The 17,894-nt window shown below is 54.1% G+C and overlaps 2 protein-coding genes across 6 annotated transcripts in view; one reads left to right on the top strand and one right to left on the bottom strand.

Annotated features, from left to right (window-relative positions):
• Positions 1–17,894, top strand: part of ARSG (arylsulfatase G) — a 43,627-nt gene that overhangs the window by 2,182 nt on the left and 23,551 nt on the right. Inside the window, exon 1 of one of the 5 annotated variants that reach the window (XM_083804930.1) lies at positions 16,607–16,887. The exons of the other annotated variants lie outside the window; for them this stretch is intronic. The gene's annotated coding sequence lies outside the window, so the exon portion shown is untranslated. Of the gene's footprint in view, positions 1–16,606; positions 16,888–17,894 lie in introns of those variants that run through there. 5 annotated transcript variants of the gene reach the window in all.
• SLC16A6 (solute carrier family 16 member 6) lies at positions 9,141–17,723 on the bottom strand. The gene is made up of 6 exons (XM_083804927.1): positions 17,527–17,723; positions 15,560–15,801; positions 14,804–14,947; positions 14,089–14,217; positions 12,085–12,912; positions 9,141–11,491 (listed from the first exon to the last, which is right to left on the bottom strand). The coding sequence occupies exons 2-6, from the start codon at positions 15,792–15,794 to the stop codon at positions 11,238–11,240; spliced, it is 1,590 nt and encodes a 529-aa protein (XP_083661053.1). The 5' UTR covers positions 15,795–15,801; positions 17,527–17,723; the 3' UTR covers positions 9,141–11,237.

A 17,894-nucleotide genomic window follows, 5' to 3' on the forward strand; every position in this document is an offset into this window, starting at 1 on the left:
CTTCCAGCTGAACCATTTTATTCTATTCTGTTCTAATAGAAAAAATGCCAAATCATGCTTGCTGTGTGTGTGTAGCAGAAGGTGAGCAGCGATACTCAGTGCCTCACAGTTTGTTTTATGGCTCTGTGAGTTTTAGAAGACGGATATATTTCCAACTCATTAAGTTCTAGTCATTGGAAAAAGCAGGCCCACAAGTGGTATTGATTCACCGTGCTGCTCAGGCACCCTTTCTTTTGCCATATTTCCCATGCAAATAAAATCCAGGAGGGGAATTCCTAACAAACGCAGGCAGCCCTGTAGCCTGCAACTGGACTTTTTGGTTGCAGAGGAAAAAAATAAGTGTGCTTGTTTTTAAATAGTAAAAATATTCATTACATGTGAACGACTGGATTTAAGTCTAATATAACTTTGCTGTAAACTTAAAGGCAAAGAGTATGAAAGGACAGTAGGGGAAAGAGCCAGGCCCTCCGAGATCTCATGCCACGTTCAGAGCATGAGTTGGCCTCCTGGTCACAGCAGAATTCTCTGATACCTAAGCCATGCCAGTCATAAATACGCTCTTTGGCCCTTCCCTCATAAAACAAAGTCCGTGTTCATTAAAGCTATCAAGTGGCTTTGATAAAGCTAGACTTTGCTGAGGACATTGTGCTTAAAAAGTCAGATTAATACAGTGGCAGGGTACGTGTGCGTGCCCAGCGACGAGGCTGCGTGGGTACGGGCAGTAGCAATCCCACGGTGACTTCAGTGAGAAATACAGCTTTAAAAACAGCGTGGAAAGCTGGAAAGCAATGATGACAGCGAGGTTAGGGTCCCGGCTTCCCCCCCACGTCCCGCCGCCTCTGTGAGCGTCAGCGTGCCAGCTGCCGCCTGTCTCCAGGCTCATCTTTCCCATTCGGTAGCAGCCAAGCCCGGCGGTGCCTCCGCTCCCCGTTCGGTCACCCACACGTCAGCAGGACCAAGCTCCCCAGCGCACCTCACTTGCAGCCCACGCTGGCTTTTTAGGGCGCTGGGGGTGGCCGCGTCCCTCGGGAGCTGCCCGCAGGACACCGCTCCGAGAGCAGCACCGGTTGGCGGCACCCATGGGTGCCAGCGCTCACGCTGCCCCCAAACCAGCACCGCAGCGGCCATCCCACTTCGGCCCTATTTAATCCGGGCCTGGGGCACCGGTGAGTGACCTCCCTTAGCCTCCTTCAGCCGGTCCCGGGGCTGGTCCGAGCTCCTCCATCCGGGGGGGCGGCAGCAGGGGGCGCCCACGGGCCGTGCAGCCCGGCCCCGGCCCGGCCCCGGCCCCAGCCCTGCTCCCCGGGGCCCGCAGGCAGCGGCAGGTACCGGGGCTCTGCCGGCCGGACCCCCCTGGAGCAGCCGGGGGGCTTCGCCTTTGCCAGCTGCTCAGGGGATTCCGACTTGGGGAGCAGCAGGGGCCGGCTCGAGGGAAGCAGGCGGCTTCTCCGCCGCAGCCGTGCCTTTTTTCAGGGCTCCTTTACTCCTGGGCTCTGGTTTGCTGCTGCTGAGGTCCCGCAAGGTGAGCTGGAGCCCGTTTTGTGATAGGTGCTGTCAGCGGAAAGGAGTGGAGGAAGGTGAGGAAGTGTAGGTAGGAACAGTTTACCTAACGCAGTCAGTTTTTCAGACCTGACTAGGGAAATTTGGTGGTTTTTTGGGTTCTGTGGCTGCAGCGCGTGGTGCAGGGCGCCAGCCACCGGAGGATTCAGGCAGGCACCCTCTGCGCCTCTGCCCAACTCGTTTGCACAAGCAGCCATCGGCTTTGTCACTGCAGAAAGCTGTCACATCTGGGGACGGGGCAGTCACAGAAACCAGCACCCAAACCTTTCTTCCCCTTCAGCAGCACCGTGCCTGTGCTGCTGGCAGCCCCTGCCGCAGAGCTCTTACTGCTCATCCACCTGCACGGCATTGCTGCCCGTCCCTCCTAGCAGGGCAAACCACGTAGCTCTGGGGGCAGGGGAGAGCTGTGAGCGTGCTGCTCGCTGGTGCCTGGAGCTGCTGCACGTGTGCGGGCTCAGCTGCTTCCCGTCGCTGTCACCCGCTGCCCTGCAGGTCGGCCGTGCTGAGCTGGGGCAGGAGCAGTGCTTCCTGCCTGCCAGCAGCGTGTCTTCAAAGCTAAACAGCCCTTCCCAAGGCCTCCTGGGGACAAAGGTGTCCAGGAGCAGACTGTTATTACCCAACCAGCCTGGGCGGGTTGGTGCCTTTCCTTTTTTTCTTGGAACCGCGTGGCAGCTTCTCTCTCGCTCTGCGCAGGGCGATGGGAGCAGGTAGCTGGCAGCGGGAGCCCTGCCTGGGAACTGCCACCTAGCCCTTGAGATTCGGTTACAACACCCGTGGCGTGTGCCGGTCAGCCTCATTTTTAACTTCCTTGCGGGGTGAATTTCACAAGCCCGAGGTTAGTTTGTGTTTCAGCTGTTGCTGTAGATACTGTAGCTTCTGTCCCTGCATGTTTTCTTGTTTTTCTCATCGTTCTACAGCCTTACAAACGTAAGAACTAAAGGAGCACGTAAGTTCAGGGTTTCCAAAGGAAACTGTGGTCTGAGACATGCAAAGAAATGTCAGTGGTAGAGAGTTATACATGTGGTTAGTAACAAACTGTTTATTTGTTTTGCTAACAAGAAGCAGGTGTTGCAGAAGAGTCAGGGTATTTGGGGAGCGAAGCAGGAGGGTTCCGCTGGGGGCTGGCAACCTTCTAGCTAGCATTAACCCCTGCTGGTTTTAAGTACGAGAAGTGGAGTGTGGTGATGAGAAAGAATGAATTTTGTAACATTAAGAGAAAAGCCTTTCAACTTTCTTATTTCATGTTGCCCATTTAATGCGTTGTGTCAGCACTGTCAGGGCTGAAGTCAACAGCAAAACAGTGGCAGGACTCAGTACCGGAATGAAAACATTCCCCAAAGCCTCTCGAAGTGTTCGAGGAGAGCTGCAGGTGGTTATTACCAGGACTAAAGCACGTGAGAAAAGCGTCTAGTCTGTACAGAGAAGCTCATGTATTTAAAGGGTTACTTTCCGTCATTTACTATGAACTATTTTAAAATGCACTGTGCGACAAGAATCTACCAGTGCCTTAAAAATTCTTCACTGAAAAGCTAATGTTTGTATCATCTCTTGGCTGACACTGGTTGCTAACACGATGCTGCAGTGTTTGGTCTCTGCTGGTGCCGCGTGTATCCAGGAATGTTTGTCTTCATCACCGCTGAGCACTTCTTTTATAAATGGGGTCTGGGGTGTGCTGTGCTGCACACAGCTGCAGCGGATTCTTGGGCTCTTTAATTCTTCCTCTATTGTAAGACCAGTAACGAGACTGCAGGAGTGAGAGTCCCTGTGCAGAAGTAAAGTAGTGTTTGCAGGTGAAAGGAGCAACTGGGAATGAACAGCTGAGTTTTAGGGCGCTGGCTGTAGGTGGGGAGAAACGGTCCCTGAGCACGGTACGTGCTGCCCTGAAGGAGAGCCTCCGCAGGTACCAGAATTTGTCCGTAGAGAGAGGGTAACAGGGAGAGGATCAAAAGTCCAGTTGCACCCGAGAGTTTGCAGGAAGGTTGGGAGAAGGTGCCTGGAACTTTAATCCAGGTTGTTTACGTAGTTTCTATTTTTTTTCTGAATCGGGTTCACGGATTTAATTGGCACTTCATGTGAAAGGTTTAATTTCCTGTGCCGGGGTGTTATTTTTAATTACTGTTAGCAGGATTTGGTTAGGCTTTCATTTTGCCTCACGTCACCCAGGTAGGATATTTCCTTTGCTGGAAAATTGACTCACTCGTCCCAGGGCCCCAAACCAAGCTGACAGGTGAGAGTTCCCACTGCGCACAATTTTCGGGATTAATTTTTGCTCTCTGGTGCACAAGTCTCCCTTTGTGCTCCCTTCCCGATCTCACACACTGTGAGCAATTAGTGCTTCTAAAGCGTGTGAATTATCTGCTATTCTGACAGTAAGGAAGTACACGCCAAAGTGCATCTATGTATGTAAATGCTGCTTTGAAATAGAGTGCTGACACATTCTGATGTTTATTACTGTTATTTTCTTGCATTTAAATGAGTGAGTTTGATAGAAGTTTAGTTTCTGTTCAGTTATCACTTTGCACACTGTTAGCTGACCGGTTTGGCCCCCTCTTCTGCACCAAAGGTGCTTTTTCCCAAGAAATCCAACGTGTAGGTTGGGCTGCAAGATCAGCGTCCAGTCCTTGAAGAATACCATCCAGAAAACACTTCCACTGGTCAGACTTCACCAACTCAGTAGCCTACAGAGGTGGGCCGTACCCTCTTACAAGCACATACATTAGTACAGTTGTGAAAGATAAAGAAACAAGGCTATTACCGCTAGATTTTAGTAGCCTGTAACCTTCGGAAGAGCACTGTTCCCAGTGCTCTGCAAAGCCTTGCTTTCTTCCTGCATTTAAAGTTCGGCGTGTATTTGAAGAAACTCTTGAAAACGCTTGTCTCATTCCGAGCTGCCCAAAACAGAATGAAAAAGCATCTTAGAGGTGTGAAGACCACGGGAAAGGATAGGGGCGGTCTCAGTGAAAACGTTTTATGAACTAGAGACTGGATGTGGTTTAGTATTTAAATATCGAGGTGATCTGTTAGCCCCAGGATTTCTGCTGGTGGTTGCTGAGGGAGCGCGTTTCCAGGTTCTCTCCTGAGAGCCCTTGATCGTGATACTGAGAGGAGCTCTGGAGGGCTCTGCCTCTCCGCCAGCCGAGGCGGCAGAAAAACAGCCAGTAAAAGGGAGAGGAAACAGAAAAGCTGTTTTTATGCCTGCAGACTCTGCCTTTCCAGGTACAGTTTATTTAATGTATTTCACTCCTGGCAGCGCGTGGGGAATGGCGTGAGTCACTGGGGGAGGGAACGCCTTGCGAGGACAGAGTGCTTTCCCTGCAGGTACGTGCGGACGGGACTTTGGCTGCTGCCAGAACCGCCGCCGTCGTGCGAGGGCAGGGGCTGAACATCTCACGGGGCTACGTGCAGCCGACGTTGGAGCAGAAGGGGGCCGCGTGTTAAGGAACGGCCGCGCTCCTGCGCTGCAGGGGCTCGGTGCAAGCTGGGGAGCGGGCACCCAGCGGGACCCAGCGGGTGCTGGGCTGGTTTGTGGGGTCCTCGTAGGTGGGGTGGGATGCTCCCCTCCTGCCTGTTCCCGGTGATGGGGGCCCACAGGAGCCGTGCTGGTGGTGGGCCCTCCTGCAGGCAGTCCCGTACACCCGTGCAAGCTGTAGGGTGTCCCCAGTGGGGACGGGGACAGGGGTGAGCTGGGTTCCTGTGGCCGCCGTGGCTGGGAGGACCGATGCGCGGCAGGCAGCTCTGTGCAGCGAGCGCGTGGGCTTTTGGGTCTTTCTTGGCAATGTACGGGAGGGAATCCGGCTTTTCCTGGAGGTGCTGAGCCAGCTTGATCCCTTCGGCCGGTGAGACCGGCTGACAGCAGCGCTTCCAGACCCGTGGCACCCGATAGTGCTGTGGGGCTGTTCCTCCCGAGTGGCTGCTGCTGATAAGCTGTTGTTGATAAAGCCTGGGGTGCGTAAGGAAGGGAGATAGAAGCGCAGGCAGGGTTTGCTGATTTACTTGTTATGATCAGGGCAAGCTCAGAGCTCGTGCTGGAGGCCTGGGCTGTTGCAGGAGGAGGGGAAGGGACGTTTCCCAGCGGGCAGGGAGCCTTGCGGAGTTTGGGAAGGAGCTGGCTTTTCTGCCTGGTCAGCTCCTAGCAGGGCACAGGCTGCTGCTCCGTATGCGTTGTCAAATCCCAAGTTCCTTGGTGTGCACAGTGCAGAATTCAGCAAAGGCTGCCTCGTGCAGCATGGCTGCCTGTGGGGAGCAGAGACGTCCTGTCCCGCAGCAGGTGCACCCCAGCCTGCTGTGAGCCCAGCCGCTGCTGCCGGGTCCTGCCCTGCTCCCCCCTCCGCAGTGCAAATGAGAGCAGCCCCTTCCCCTCACCCCTGCTGCAGGTTTTCTGGGGGAATGCAGGGCGTGAGTGCCAGAGCGTGGGGATTACGGTGCTAGCTCCTGCCTGCAAACACCGAACTGTGAGTATAGGTGGCTGGGGGAGCCGGGCTGTCCTCAGAGCTCTGCTCCCACCGGCTGGGGCTGCGGCAGGACACACACCTGCTAGGGAGTTGGTGCCCGCTGCCTGGTGTGCCCATCTCCTGCAGGCCCTCAACCCCAGCTCTAATTTCTCGGGTTATTTCGTATCTTTGCCTCATTTTGCAGCAGGTTTAAAGAAAAAAAAAAATACCAGCCACATCAACGGCGAAATGCAAAAGCCTTGATGTGCTTAAAATGCCTCCCTGGGATAACTTCCCATGGCTTCGGCGCAAGCTCGCGGAGACTAAAAGGAAATTGCCGGAGTCCCTGGGGAGGGCAGGGTCTGACCCAGCGCGAGGTGATGCTGAGCAGGAGGTGATGCTGAGCAGGAGGTGATGCTGAGCAGGAGGAGATGCTCGGTCTCGCTGCTGCTGGGGCTCCCTGGGGCCGGTTTGTGCCGCGCCGCTGCCAGACGGGCTGCGGCAGGCAGCCGGCAGCGGCTGCAGCAGAAGAAGCCGTTCACAACATTAATGAAAGCTTTGACAAAAAGGAAGCCGGGGAAGCTATTGTCTCGTTGGCCTTGTTCTCATAATGTCTGCGTGTAATAAGTCTTTTGGTTATGCTTGTGGCTTCTGTGACAAAGCAGTGATTTAGGGTGCTGTCTTTACGGAGGCAGAGCTTCTCACACAGGCCAAAGTGTTGGTGAGTAATATTTTACCGCAAATTGTCGTAACTGGAGCTTGACAACTGCTGTAGGAAAGAGGGTGGGGGGTTGTGTTTGATTTATTAGGTGGCTTGCTGCAATTTGCAAGAGAAAAAAAAAAAAAGAGCTTTATGCCAGCGCAGCCACGAGTTTGCATATCCTGCAAGTAAAAGTCTGGGTGAGCGAAACTGCGGGGGGAAAAAACTCGGCGTGTTTCTGCCGGGAGCCCCAGAGGTCGCTTGCATCCGTGGGAGGCACACACATTTCAGCTGCAAAGGGGGTTCTGGAATCGGGAGCATCTTCGGATGCCTGCGAGCCTTTCCCAGGCCTCCTGCAGCAGTGCTACGCTAGAGGGAACCGTTCCCTCTCCAGCCCCGGCCCGCATCCCCCGTCCCTCTGGATCTGCGCTTATGGTGCAGAACTTCACTGACCGAAGGGAAAGCGAGCCCTCGGCGTGGCAGTGCAGGAAAAAGGAGGCGGTTTTGCCTTCCCATGTTAGCAAGTGGTCAAGTGCAGAGCGACACCCCTGGGAAACGGCGCCTTGTCGTTGTCCTTCAGCCGAGCCAGCAGGTCAGTGAACGTCCTGCTACAACCCACCTCTGAGACATCTTAAGGATGAGCCTTAAAGAGGGAGAAGGATTGCTTCTTGTGCTTGCATCACTGAAAATTCAGGTCATGTTTACTACGGGCAGCTGGAAAACAATGATCTCACATGCTAACAAGTAACATCTGAGGGGAATCATTAAAACACTTGTGTTGTTTTGTAAGCACCTACTTCATTTTTTTTTTTGGTCTCTCCAAAACCAGTTTAGCTATTTTTAAAGACTTGTTTGTCCCTTTAAGAACCCGATGTTGGCTTATCTAAAACAAGTGAAAAAGACTAAGAGGTTGCCGTTCCCTTTAGTTTTAAGTGGAAAAAATGACCAAAAAAAAACATTGTGCGGCTTCCTTTCTGCTATAGAATGGGCAGACACCTAGGGGCTGAGGGCTTTTTGTCCTGCTGCAAGCTGCCCTTGTGCAATTTCCTTTATTTACATCTGCCTGGCAGTGGCCTCAGTGACTAGATGGCTGCAAGAGTTTGTTGGAGTCCTTTGGAAAGGGGTACCGAGGCTCGCAGGAGTGAGCTCCGTCGCGCGTTGCCCTCTGATTTACTGGCATGAAGTAGCTATACACAGTTACTGAATAAAAGCATTTTCATCCTATTTTGTTCTGGCATTGATGCCTTCATACCAGGATAACAGGGGAGGTCATGGGCCATTAATTTAAACCAGGTGGGAAGAATTACTCAAAATTGTTTGTGTGCTGGGAGACATCTGATAGTGTTACAGTTTTATGTGCTCGTATTTAGAAGTATGTGAACAGTGTGCGGCCTTTGTAGTGCTTCTTTGTTGTTGTTTTGTGGAAGTTGTTGCAAATCATGTTTGTTCACTGCTGCAAGGGAGCCAGAGCCAGACTGGGAGACAGATTGGCTTCCGGGGAGCTTGGTATTTGTGTCGTCTGCTCTGCTTGCACGTGTGATCACCTACCTCTGTTCTAGGACTTTTGCAACTAGAACGAAAACAAGTGGCAATTAACGTGTATCAGTGGCGCGATGAGTCCTTCAGCAAGTCATTTGCAAATCTAATACACACATTTGTATGTGGAATTTAGCAGCACGGCCATATTACTCCTCGCAGGGTTCGGTGGGTCTAGGAGTTACAGACTAAGCGAGGAAGGACACAGCCTCACCTGGTGTAGGGAGAAATAAGGTTTGGGGAAGGGAAAACCGCCCCTTAGCGCGACTGGCCTGGTATTTATTAGTTTGATTTCTGATATGTGAGCCGCCTAGGCTGGCACGTAGAAAGTATTCTGCAATTCAGCGAGATGATAAAATAATGACATGATTGCCTGCTTCTTGAAGCCGCGAGGATAATGTCCCTAAGTAGCACCAATTCAGGCGCCGCTCAGAAGGAGAAAAGGCTGCTCAGAACCAGGCCTGCGCTGGTGAGCGTTTGCAAGAGTCCCCTCGAGGTCAGCGCTGAGCGGCCGGCTTCCAAGCAGCTCGCTTAGGAGAAGGTACGACTGTACGATTGCCCAATTTGCAGGGTAACCGCGCTGCTTCAGCCCGAGGAAGTGCAACACCACAGCCCCGGGAGGGGAAGCAGCAGCGGGACCCCGCAGCACCACCAGGCCAGCGGCGACCCAGCCCTGCTCCTGGGGACGGGCAGGAGGGAGGCAAGGGGAAACGGAGTTTCTTCATTTTCTCAATCATAAAAAAAAAAAAAGGGAAAAAAGGAAAAGTTTATTGCCAAGTCAGTGTTTTAGGTTTTTTTTTTTCCAGAGCCCACTAGGTACATTACAAATGGGTAAATCCTGCTCTGGGCGCATTGAAGCCCGCTTCCGGGCCCGCCGAGCCCGCGCACACACAGACAGGACAGAAACGTACGGCGAGGTCAGTGACAAACGTATTATTTGATCTGTATTGGAAATTGTTGTAAAAAAAGTTACAGTAGAACCTCGTAAATCTGCAGAACAGGGAGCTTTCACACACACGCAAAACCTGGAGGCCTTATTCCACTTCCAAGCAGAGTTGTAATAGCAAAGTGCTGTAGTGAGGTCTCATATTACAAAGACTTCAATAATCTTACAATTATAGGCTACAGAACATTTACCAAAATGCTTGAAGTATCATAAATTAACAATAAATAAAGTACATCTGAATGCAACACGGTATTTGTTCAGTTACTCACTGACTCGCAACACTCGAGTTCTCGGTAAGGGGTCTTCCAGTCCTTGGCGCGACGCAGCGAGGTTCTGCTGTGGGTGATAAAGTGCTGAGGCATAGAAAGGACACGAGACTGCAGCATGGTCACAACAGTTTTCAGGCAGTGACGATGGATTGCTCTAGCCACTTTGTTGCATGAGTGCCTGTTTCTTTTTTTTTTTTTGGACATCTAAGACAAAAACAATTCAAGCACCTTCCCAAAGAGGAGTTCTACAGATTGTCCCACGTTTCTATGGCTGGTGAAACACACAGACATGTCAGTGTAGCAGTTAATGCATGATGCCACTTCCACTTAAATACACAGAAATGCTTTTTTTTTTTTTTTTTCCAAAGCACGTGTACTCAAACTGAAACAGACTCGTTTTATTTATCCCCCTGAGTTGCCTAGAGGCGTTAAGATGCACATAGGTGGGGTAAGCAAGCTTGTGTCACTGTGAGTAGGAATCTCTCCTGTTAAGACTAAATGAACAGCTAGTACGTTGACTTTTATAATTCCTTTTACACATTAAATACACACGGGCTCCAGTTTTTTTTCTCACTGAAGTCAGCAGCAAAAAGCCTCTCACTGAGGCTGGGGACGAAGGGGCACCGCTAGGACCAGCCCCCGGCCACGACAGCATCGAGGGACTCCACATTCGTTCAGAGATGTGGCAGAGACGTCCTCGTGCACCTCTAGGTGAGACATTTGGGTACATTCAGCTGTTAAAGACATGCTGGGCCAAATACCTCACTGCGTGGTGGTCTGCTTAGGGCAGTAGAGCGAGGTCCACTGACAGCAGCTGAGGCCTTATGGAAGGAGATAGTGAATCTGTAGGGATTTTTTAATTATTATTATTTTAAATAACAATGGGGTTATCTAGGGCCTACCTATTAAAAACAGCTATACTCTATGCTGTGAAAGTAAGTTTCCCCAACAATTTCACAAGCTAGCAATACAAGATAGGTATTGAAAGTTTTGATGTAAAGACAGTTTGCCATTATGCAAAAGATTATTTTTCCTCTCCAGTTAAGATAACATCCTTTAACTATCTTAGAATAAATTAATAAATACTAGTTAAATTAGAAAACAGTACATCTGGTCAGACTAGTGATACAAGACGGTTCTAAGGAAACCAATCAGGAGAAGAAAAATGATCTTATCATGAAATATGTGCAGTAATAACTGGCCACAAAGACATATGGAACCTCTGATTTCCCAGCATTTGTGACATTCAAGTTAATTAGAAGAACAATAGCAATGTTTAAGTCAGCTATCTAGCCTAGCCTCCTCCTCAAATCTAAAACGTAAGTCCATATTCTTCCGAAAGAAAATGCAGTTGGCTACTAGTGTTGCACAAGTACTCGTCTCTAGTTAGTATAATTGGTTTGTGACTGTGCAGGATTTGCAGGATGGGATGAACGGAGGCAGTCAAAGACTGCACTGCCAGGTTGACTTGCACGGGCTGCTTCTGCCGTTCGGTTTTTCACATGGGATCAGTTGAGCCTTTACCTATGCGTGTTATCGGGAAAGCAGGAGTGTGCATCGCATCTTCATGCTAGACACGAATTATTCTTATGTGGCTATCTGTATTTTCTATGGAGCTTTCCATTGTTGGTTAAAAAAGTTCTTTCTAACAATAAAAAAGTTGTTTGTTAATAGCAACTGTTCTGTTCACATTTAAAATTTCACATTCCCTTTAGAATGTAGTTTTAAAATGTGGAGCAGAGCTGACATGTTCCCCAGGCTTACACCACGTATATTAGATGGAGAAGGAACAGTTTTTACGCCACGCTGTCACAGCCTTTTCCTGAATTATCTGCTTTTCCAATATCCATTTCAATAAAGTCCTCTGGCAAGTCTTGCGTGCCCTGCGCCGTGCCTTCCGCCGCGCCTTCCTCCGCGCCCGGCTGCTGCCGGTGGCACAGCCCAGCCTTGCACGGTCTCACCAAGGACAGAAACACAGCGCCCAGGACCATGCCAGCAGCACAGGAGTAGAAGGCCGAGCTGTAGTTCTGTGTTTTATCCACTAAGACACCTATGGAAGACACATTCGCACCAGTTAGCCACAACCTTCTCCCCATATTCTTGCCCACCCTGCCTAGAAGAGGATTCCTACGGGTACCGCTGCATCAGTATTTGCAAGGAAGAGATTAACTGATGACAAACAGATGCTACCTTAAAGGAAAGGTGGGAAAACGTTACGTTCAGTCATCTTTATGCAAGTGAGAAGACCTGAGTCACCGCAGGGACACTAGGACACTTCAGGCAGCTATGTATTCTGGTAGATGTCACCTTTTTTGCAGTGCGTGGTAAGACCACCTGCACAGGGAGAGCAGTCTGCTTCTGCCGCTCGCTGCAGCCTGAACTGATGCCAGTGTTGGGTTTCTGACAGGATCAGGGCAGCACTGCAGTGTTTTTCTCTGCCCTGAGGTTCCTCCGTGGAGCCTGCCTCGTCTTTGGGACTCTGCAGAGCTGCATTGCAGCAGTCTTCAGGCTCCGAGAGCCTCCTGACGCTAGCTGCAGGTCTTTAGGGTAGCACTATGACTAGGGCCATCACAATACCTTCTAGAGAGGTCAGCACCAGTATTTATCAGACATACAAAAAGCGCGATGAAAAGTTCTGGTTACCTGCAAGGGGTGGGCCAGCCAACCCAGCTAAGCTCTGAATGAAGACGTAGACTCCAGCTGCGGAAGACATTTTTGCAATGCCAACCACGTCGTCTTCTGCCAGCAGAGGAATGTGTGTGCCCGCTACTGTTCCGAGCATGAACCCGAAAAATACGCTACATGTCATCAACCCCCAGAATTCGGAGGCAAAAGGGAAGGCAAACAGTGCTACGGACAGCAGGACGACACAGATGAGTTCGATGTAGATCTTGCGGATAGGCTTTTTGTTGAGAACCCAGCCAGCTGAAATTCTTCCAAAGACCTCTGCGATCGCCATGGCTGACAGTATGTATGCAGAGTGGTCTTTGCTGATGCCAAGGCTGCGACTCAGGGGAATGATGTACAGGGAGGGAGCAAAGAACCCCAGGGTAGCAAATAGGCCAAAGAATGCATAACAGATAAAGCTAGAGTCTCTCATCACAGAAAAGTCCAGTAGTTTGGTTTTTGGTTCTGTAGGGGGGCTGTTGTTTTCAACGAGGGTCTGTGCGTGTTCCTTTGGTTCTTCACTTTTCGGCTCTGCTTTGGTGTTTCCAGGCACATTTCTGGGTGAGGTAGTTATTTCGACTCCTGAGTCGATGGACTCTATTGAGGTGCGTGTTTGCTCGTTTTCAAGCATGTACTTTGTCTCCGTGGGCTCTTCCGGAGGCTGCACTTTCACTTCTTCTTCTGCTTGCTCTTTGATTATAATGGGTCGCAGCAGCGATCCGCAGATGACAATGCTCAGCTGCAGCACCCCAACAGACAGCAGGCTGTATCTCCAGCCGATCTGCTCCTTCAGAGCAGTAATTGCTGAGGAAAGAGAGCACAGGAACAGCGCGTAACTAAAAACCCCTGCGGTTACGCCAAGAAGCTATCTGAATTTCTGGTTAGCGCAGCAACCAAAGCCGTAGCACTTCTGGCACCAGCTGAAGGGTCCGGAGCACCCCAGCCCAGACGGAGGCTGAGCGTGGGCCCCCTCCTGACCATGGACCTCATCCTGCCCTGCAGGGCCACCCAGGGGTGGGCACCCACGTCTCAGCAGGAAGGCCAGGCATCACATCGCACATCTGGCTAGCAGAAGCTATCTTGCCGCTTGTCACTTTGGAGGTCCCAACCCGTTTGGGATGTGCGGGGATGTAGGTGGTGTTATTTTTAGTGAATGAGAGCAAACGCAACGTTTGAGTTTCCTCTTTCAGCTGACCCCACCCTGCAGGCAGCTACCAGAGGAAGTCTGTCGGCCTCACTCAAAGGTGCGTGCAACTGCTTAATTACAAGCCCTCAACTGCAACCAAACGAGCTCTGGGATGGGTATTAGCCGAGCACAAGCGTGCCCATGAGGCCGCCATCTAAAGGAAAGGCCCCGGACACGCTGCTGGGGAGAGGGCAGCGATGGGGACGTGTGGGATGTGCTCCTCTCCTGGGCTGGGGGCAGGTCCCCAGCAGGCTGCGGCCGCTCAGCCGCCTGCGCTCAGCACGAGCCCACTAACCTTTAGGAGCAGTTATTTGTACTGCCTGTGTTTTAAATAGCTGGAGTTTCTCAAGTCTTATTTTTAGCCTGCGAGCTCTATAAAGGGAACCAGCGGGTCGGGCAGCGGTGCAGCAGGGCCTGGTGTGCCAGGCAGCGCTGGGGGGAGCGCAGCCCTTTCCCCAGCACCTGCCTGTGCCCCTTTCCCTCTCCCTGCCGCAGCTCGGGGCAGCTGCAAGCTGCTCAGCACCATCCCTTGCGCTGGGGGACTCAGGACCCCTCCCTGACAGCACGGCACCTCGGCTGCTGGGGACAGGGGAGGGCATTTGCCACGGTTAGACCGCTCTTTAGGATTACAAGTAATCCTGCCTGCGGGGCAGGAGAGCCGCAGGCACATCAGCTACAGCCTGGGGGCCGCAGCAGCTCATGGTAAGGCCAGCAAGCACCACTGGGTTGGGAAAAGGATCAGAGCAGGATTGTGGTGTAGGCATGCAGGGATTCACGGTATGCAGGCACTGTACCTGGTGCGAAGGAGAAGACAGCAAAGCATTCCCCTGTAGATGCCACTGCTGTGACCAGCGAACGCCTTTTGTCAAAATACTGTGATAAAATGGTGACAGTCGGGAGGAAAGAGAGGCAGTATCCGAGGCCTGTGAATAAATGCCAAAAATTGCCATAACAACAAGTAAGGGAGGGGGAAACACTGATGCGAGAACACGTTAAGTCAGCTTTCCTGGTGGTGAGATTACAGTATCATTTCGGCCAACTCAGCAAGTCACCCTGGAAGAAAACCATTGGGGAAACCAAAATGTTATTTTTTTAAATTGGACGAGAGGAAAAAAAACAAAAGCAAAACCCAAGAAAAAACAAAAACAAAAGGCCCAAAACCCCAAACCTGCTAGGCAGTGCCTCCTGTTCCCAAACAGAGCCGTATTTGCTTTGAGGACCTCATCTGCTTAAAGACTCTGAGCCTGCAGCGGTTGCTCCCGTAAGCGAGGCAAAGCTCACTGGCAGCAGACGTGAGCAGGGCATCCAGGCCAGATTGGAAAAAGGGCAAGGTAACAGGAACAAGAAGCGAGGGAGAGGAGAGGGTTTGACCTGCGAAGGGCTCTCGCCTCCCCAGCAATCCCAGTTAAACCAGCAGCGAGCGGGGCTCCTGCCCGGTGCAGGCGCGGCGCCCAGGCGGAGCTCGCTGGAAGCGACGTGAAAGCGTGCGGCGGGACGGGGACAACTCACCAGAAACGATGCCGATGGTGACGTACATGTCCGCGACGGTGCGGGCGAAGGAGGCAGTGACCATGCCGGTGCTGACCAGCACCCCGCCGGCCATCACGACGAAGCGGTGACCGAAGCGATTGCTTAGGACGGTTGACAGAGGAGCTGGGTGGGAAGAGAGCCGTGGTCAGCACACAGGTCGGTGGTCAGCACACAGGTCGGCAGCTTCCCCAGCTGCCGTCCCCTTCGGAGCCTCTCCCTGCGCCTCTGCCCCCTCCCAGTCCCCACCACGTGCCACCTCCCCGTCAGCCTCGCAGAGCGCAGCATCGCCCCTGCAGCCACCCTCGGATGAAAAGCTTCCAGAAGAGACCAAGGCATGGCAACCTGGGACAAACCTGCTGCAAAACCCACCGAAACAAGCGGGTTTCGGTGAAAGCTCAGGTTATACGTGAGGCTTTTCACTAAGGAATTAGGCTGTGAAGTTCTCGTTTCATCAGTTTCATTTCTGATGAGAGCCGAGCAGCTGGGCTGGGCTCAGCCCCCGGAGCCGGGGACGCAGGCTGCGCCCTCATGCCGAGCAGGACAAGTGGCTCAGAGGGCCTGGCAGGTCGAGACAGCCATTTTGTGGTGTTTCAGGAACACGGCCTCCCGGCTTTATGGAGGCTACGTGTCGTGGAGCCATCAGGGACGCGAGTCCCAGATAGCCCAGAGATCGGGCCCTCGCGTGCCGAGTCAGCAGCACGGCTGCACCTTCTGACCCGTGCCCTTTACTCTTACCTGTGAAGGTCTGCACAAACACACAGATGGATATGATCCAGGATATCCTGCTGTTGGTTTCGTCAAAGCTTTCCATCAGGTCGTTGAAGAAGACTCCAAAGGATTTTATAATGCCGTACGTAAGAGCTTCCACGAAGAAGAAAGCAAAAGCAACCGTCCAACCCCATCCTCCGTCAGGCACTTTAGTATAAACATTTGGAGTGGTGCACGGCATTTTTACAGCCTTGACCGTCATTTTTGATCTGGAAGAGAGGGGAGAACAAGCCAGGCATCAGCGTAAGAAGAATTCTGCTTACGGAGGCACGGCCTAGCAGCCAAACCATCGCCAAGGTGCCGTTGGCCAGTCCCCGGGCTGCTGAGGAATTAAATGCAGGCGCTGGGCTAAAGTTCCTCCCTTGATGGTCCCCCAGGGACCGTTTCTGCTCGTGCCCTTTGAACCGAGGGCTAGAAACTCCCCGCCCGGCACCAGGGTGAGCTGTTCCCATCAGCGAAACCCAGCGACCGGCTGCGGTTCAGCGCAGGGGGCTGGATGCAGTTCGTGAAAGATCCGCTGCGGCACCCGGAGAGGGCTCGGACCTCCAGGGCTTCCCACGGCGCTCCCCGTCCCCGTCCCTCCCGCGGGGCAGCCACCAGCACCTTTGGGTGCTGCCGCTCTCCTGCAGGGCTGCTGGGTGCCACAAGCCACGGCCACGGCACGCTGCCGCCCGCCGAAGCCGCCGCGCGTCGCCTTGAGCGGCTGCTGGCGCTCGGGGCGGACGGCGGCTGCTCGGGAGCGTGCTCCTTCCCCAAAAACACCGCGCCGGGGCTGCGAGCCCTGCCTGCCTGCACCTTCCCGGGGGGGGGGGGGGGTCAGCGTGCCCGCAGCGGGGACGCCCCCGCCACCACCAGCTCCCCACGCAGCCCTCGGGGCTCAGCCGCGCCGCGACACCTGCGGCGGTGGCGGCGACGGGGACGTCCCGGCGGTGGGGGCACGGCATCCACCCGGGACGGGGACGGCGAGGGGGCTGCACCCCAGGGGCTGCCACCACCACCCCCCAACACCCCCCCGGGGCTGAGGCTCCCCGCTCCGCCAGGCGTTTCCCTCCTCCATTTTACACGCCGGAGGAACCCCGAGCGGCTCCGGCAGCGCTTCCCCATCCCACGGGGGAACTTCTCGCCCGGCGGCAGGCGTGCGCCTGCCCGGCTGCGGCACCCACGGGTGACGGCGAGCAGCCCCGCGGGTGCCTGGCGAGGGCTCTGCGCCCCCCGCCCCCTTCACCCCAAAGTAGGGGGGGGGGTGCAGGGGGGCACCCAGCACCCCGCTGCCCCCCGCTCTGCGGTGCCACCAGGTGGGTGCGGGCCGGTGCACGGCTCTCCCCGGAGGGGTCCTGCCGAGGGACGGAGCGAGCCGTGGGCTCCAGCATCCCTCCCGTGCCCGGGGTGGGGGCACGACCACCGGCGGGGCTCGAAGTTTGTCTGAGCCCCCCCCCTCGAGAGAGAGGAGCGGGGTCGGGGCTGAGCACCGGGGGGGGGGATGAGGTTAGGAGGCGCCCGGCTATTTAGGAGCAGGAAAAAAAAAAAGCAATAATGCCAATTCTCGGCGTGCATAATGGGCATTGCGATGCGGAGAGGGATTAAAGTGAGGCTGGGGGGGGGGGGATAAGAATGGAGGTGCCCCCCCCCCAGCATCACTTCGGGAACGTTTCAGACCCGGTTTCTGCATCGCCGCCGCACCGGCTCCTCGGCGGGCGCCGGGGGCCGCCGGCTAAAAATAAAGGGATGCGGAAAAGGGGAGGGGAGGAAAAGTGGAAGGAGGGGGGGGGGGGGGGGGCACAAAATAATACCAAAAAAAAAAAATTAAAATAAAAAAAATAATAATAATAATAAAAAATAACCCGCAAGCCCATCCCTCCCCCACCCGGCAAGGTGTCCCCCGAAAAAAAAAAAAAAAAAGGAAAAATAATAATAATAAAAAAAAACCAACTCACCGGGGTGCGGGGGGCTAGGGGCGGCCCATGGCCGGCGGCGAGAGGAGGCGGCCCCGCTGCCCGCCGGCTGCTCCCGGGGCCCGCGGCGCTGCTCGGTGCCCGCCCGGCCGCTCGGGGCCGGCCCTTTATAGACCGGCTGCAGCCGGTCTCCGCCGGCGGCTCCGCAGCGCCATGTGCGCGCCCGGCCCGGCTGCGGCGCGGCTCGGAACGGAGCGGAACGGGCGGGGGGGGGGGGGGGGGGCTGGGGGCGGGGCTGGGGGCGCGGGGGGGGGATATGGGGGGGGATGGGGGGGGTTAATGGGGGTTTGGGGGGGTTAATGGGGGGATCGGGGGGCCTCATGGTGGAATTGGGGGGCGTTATGGGGGGG

The sequence above is a fragment of the Anser anser genome (genome assembly GCF_964211835.1).
Source record: "Anser anser genome assembly, chromosome: 19".
NCBI lineage: Eukaryota > Metazoa > Chordata > Aves > Anseriformes > Anatidae > Anser > Anser anser.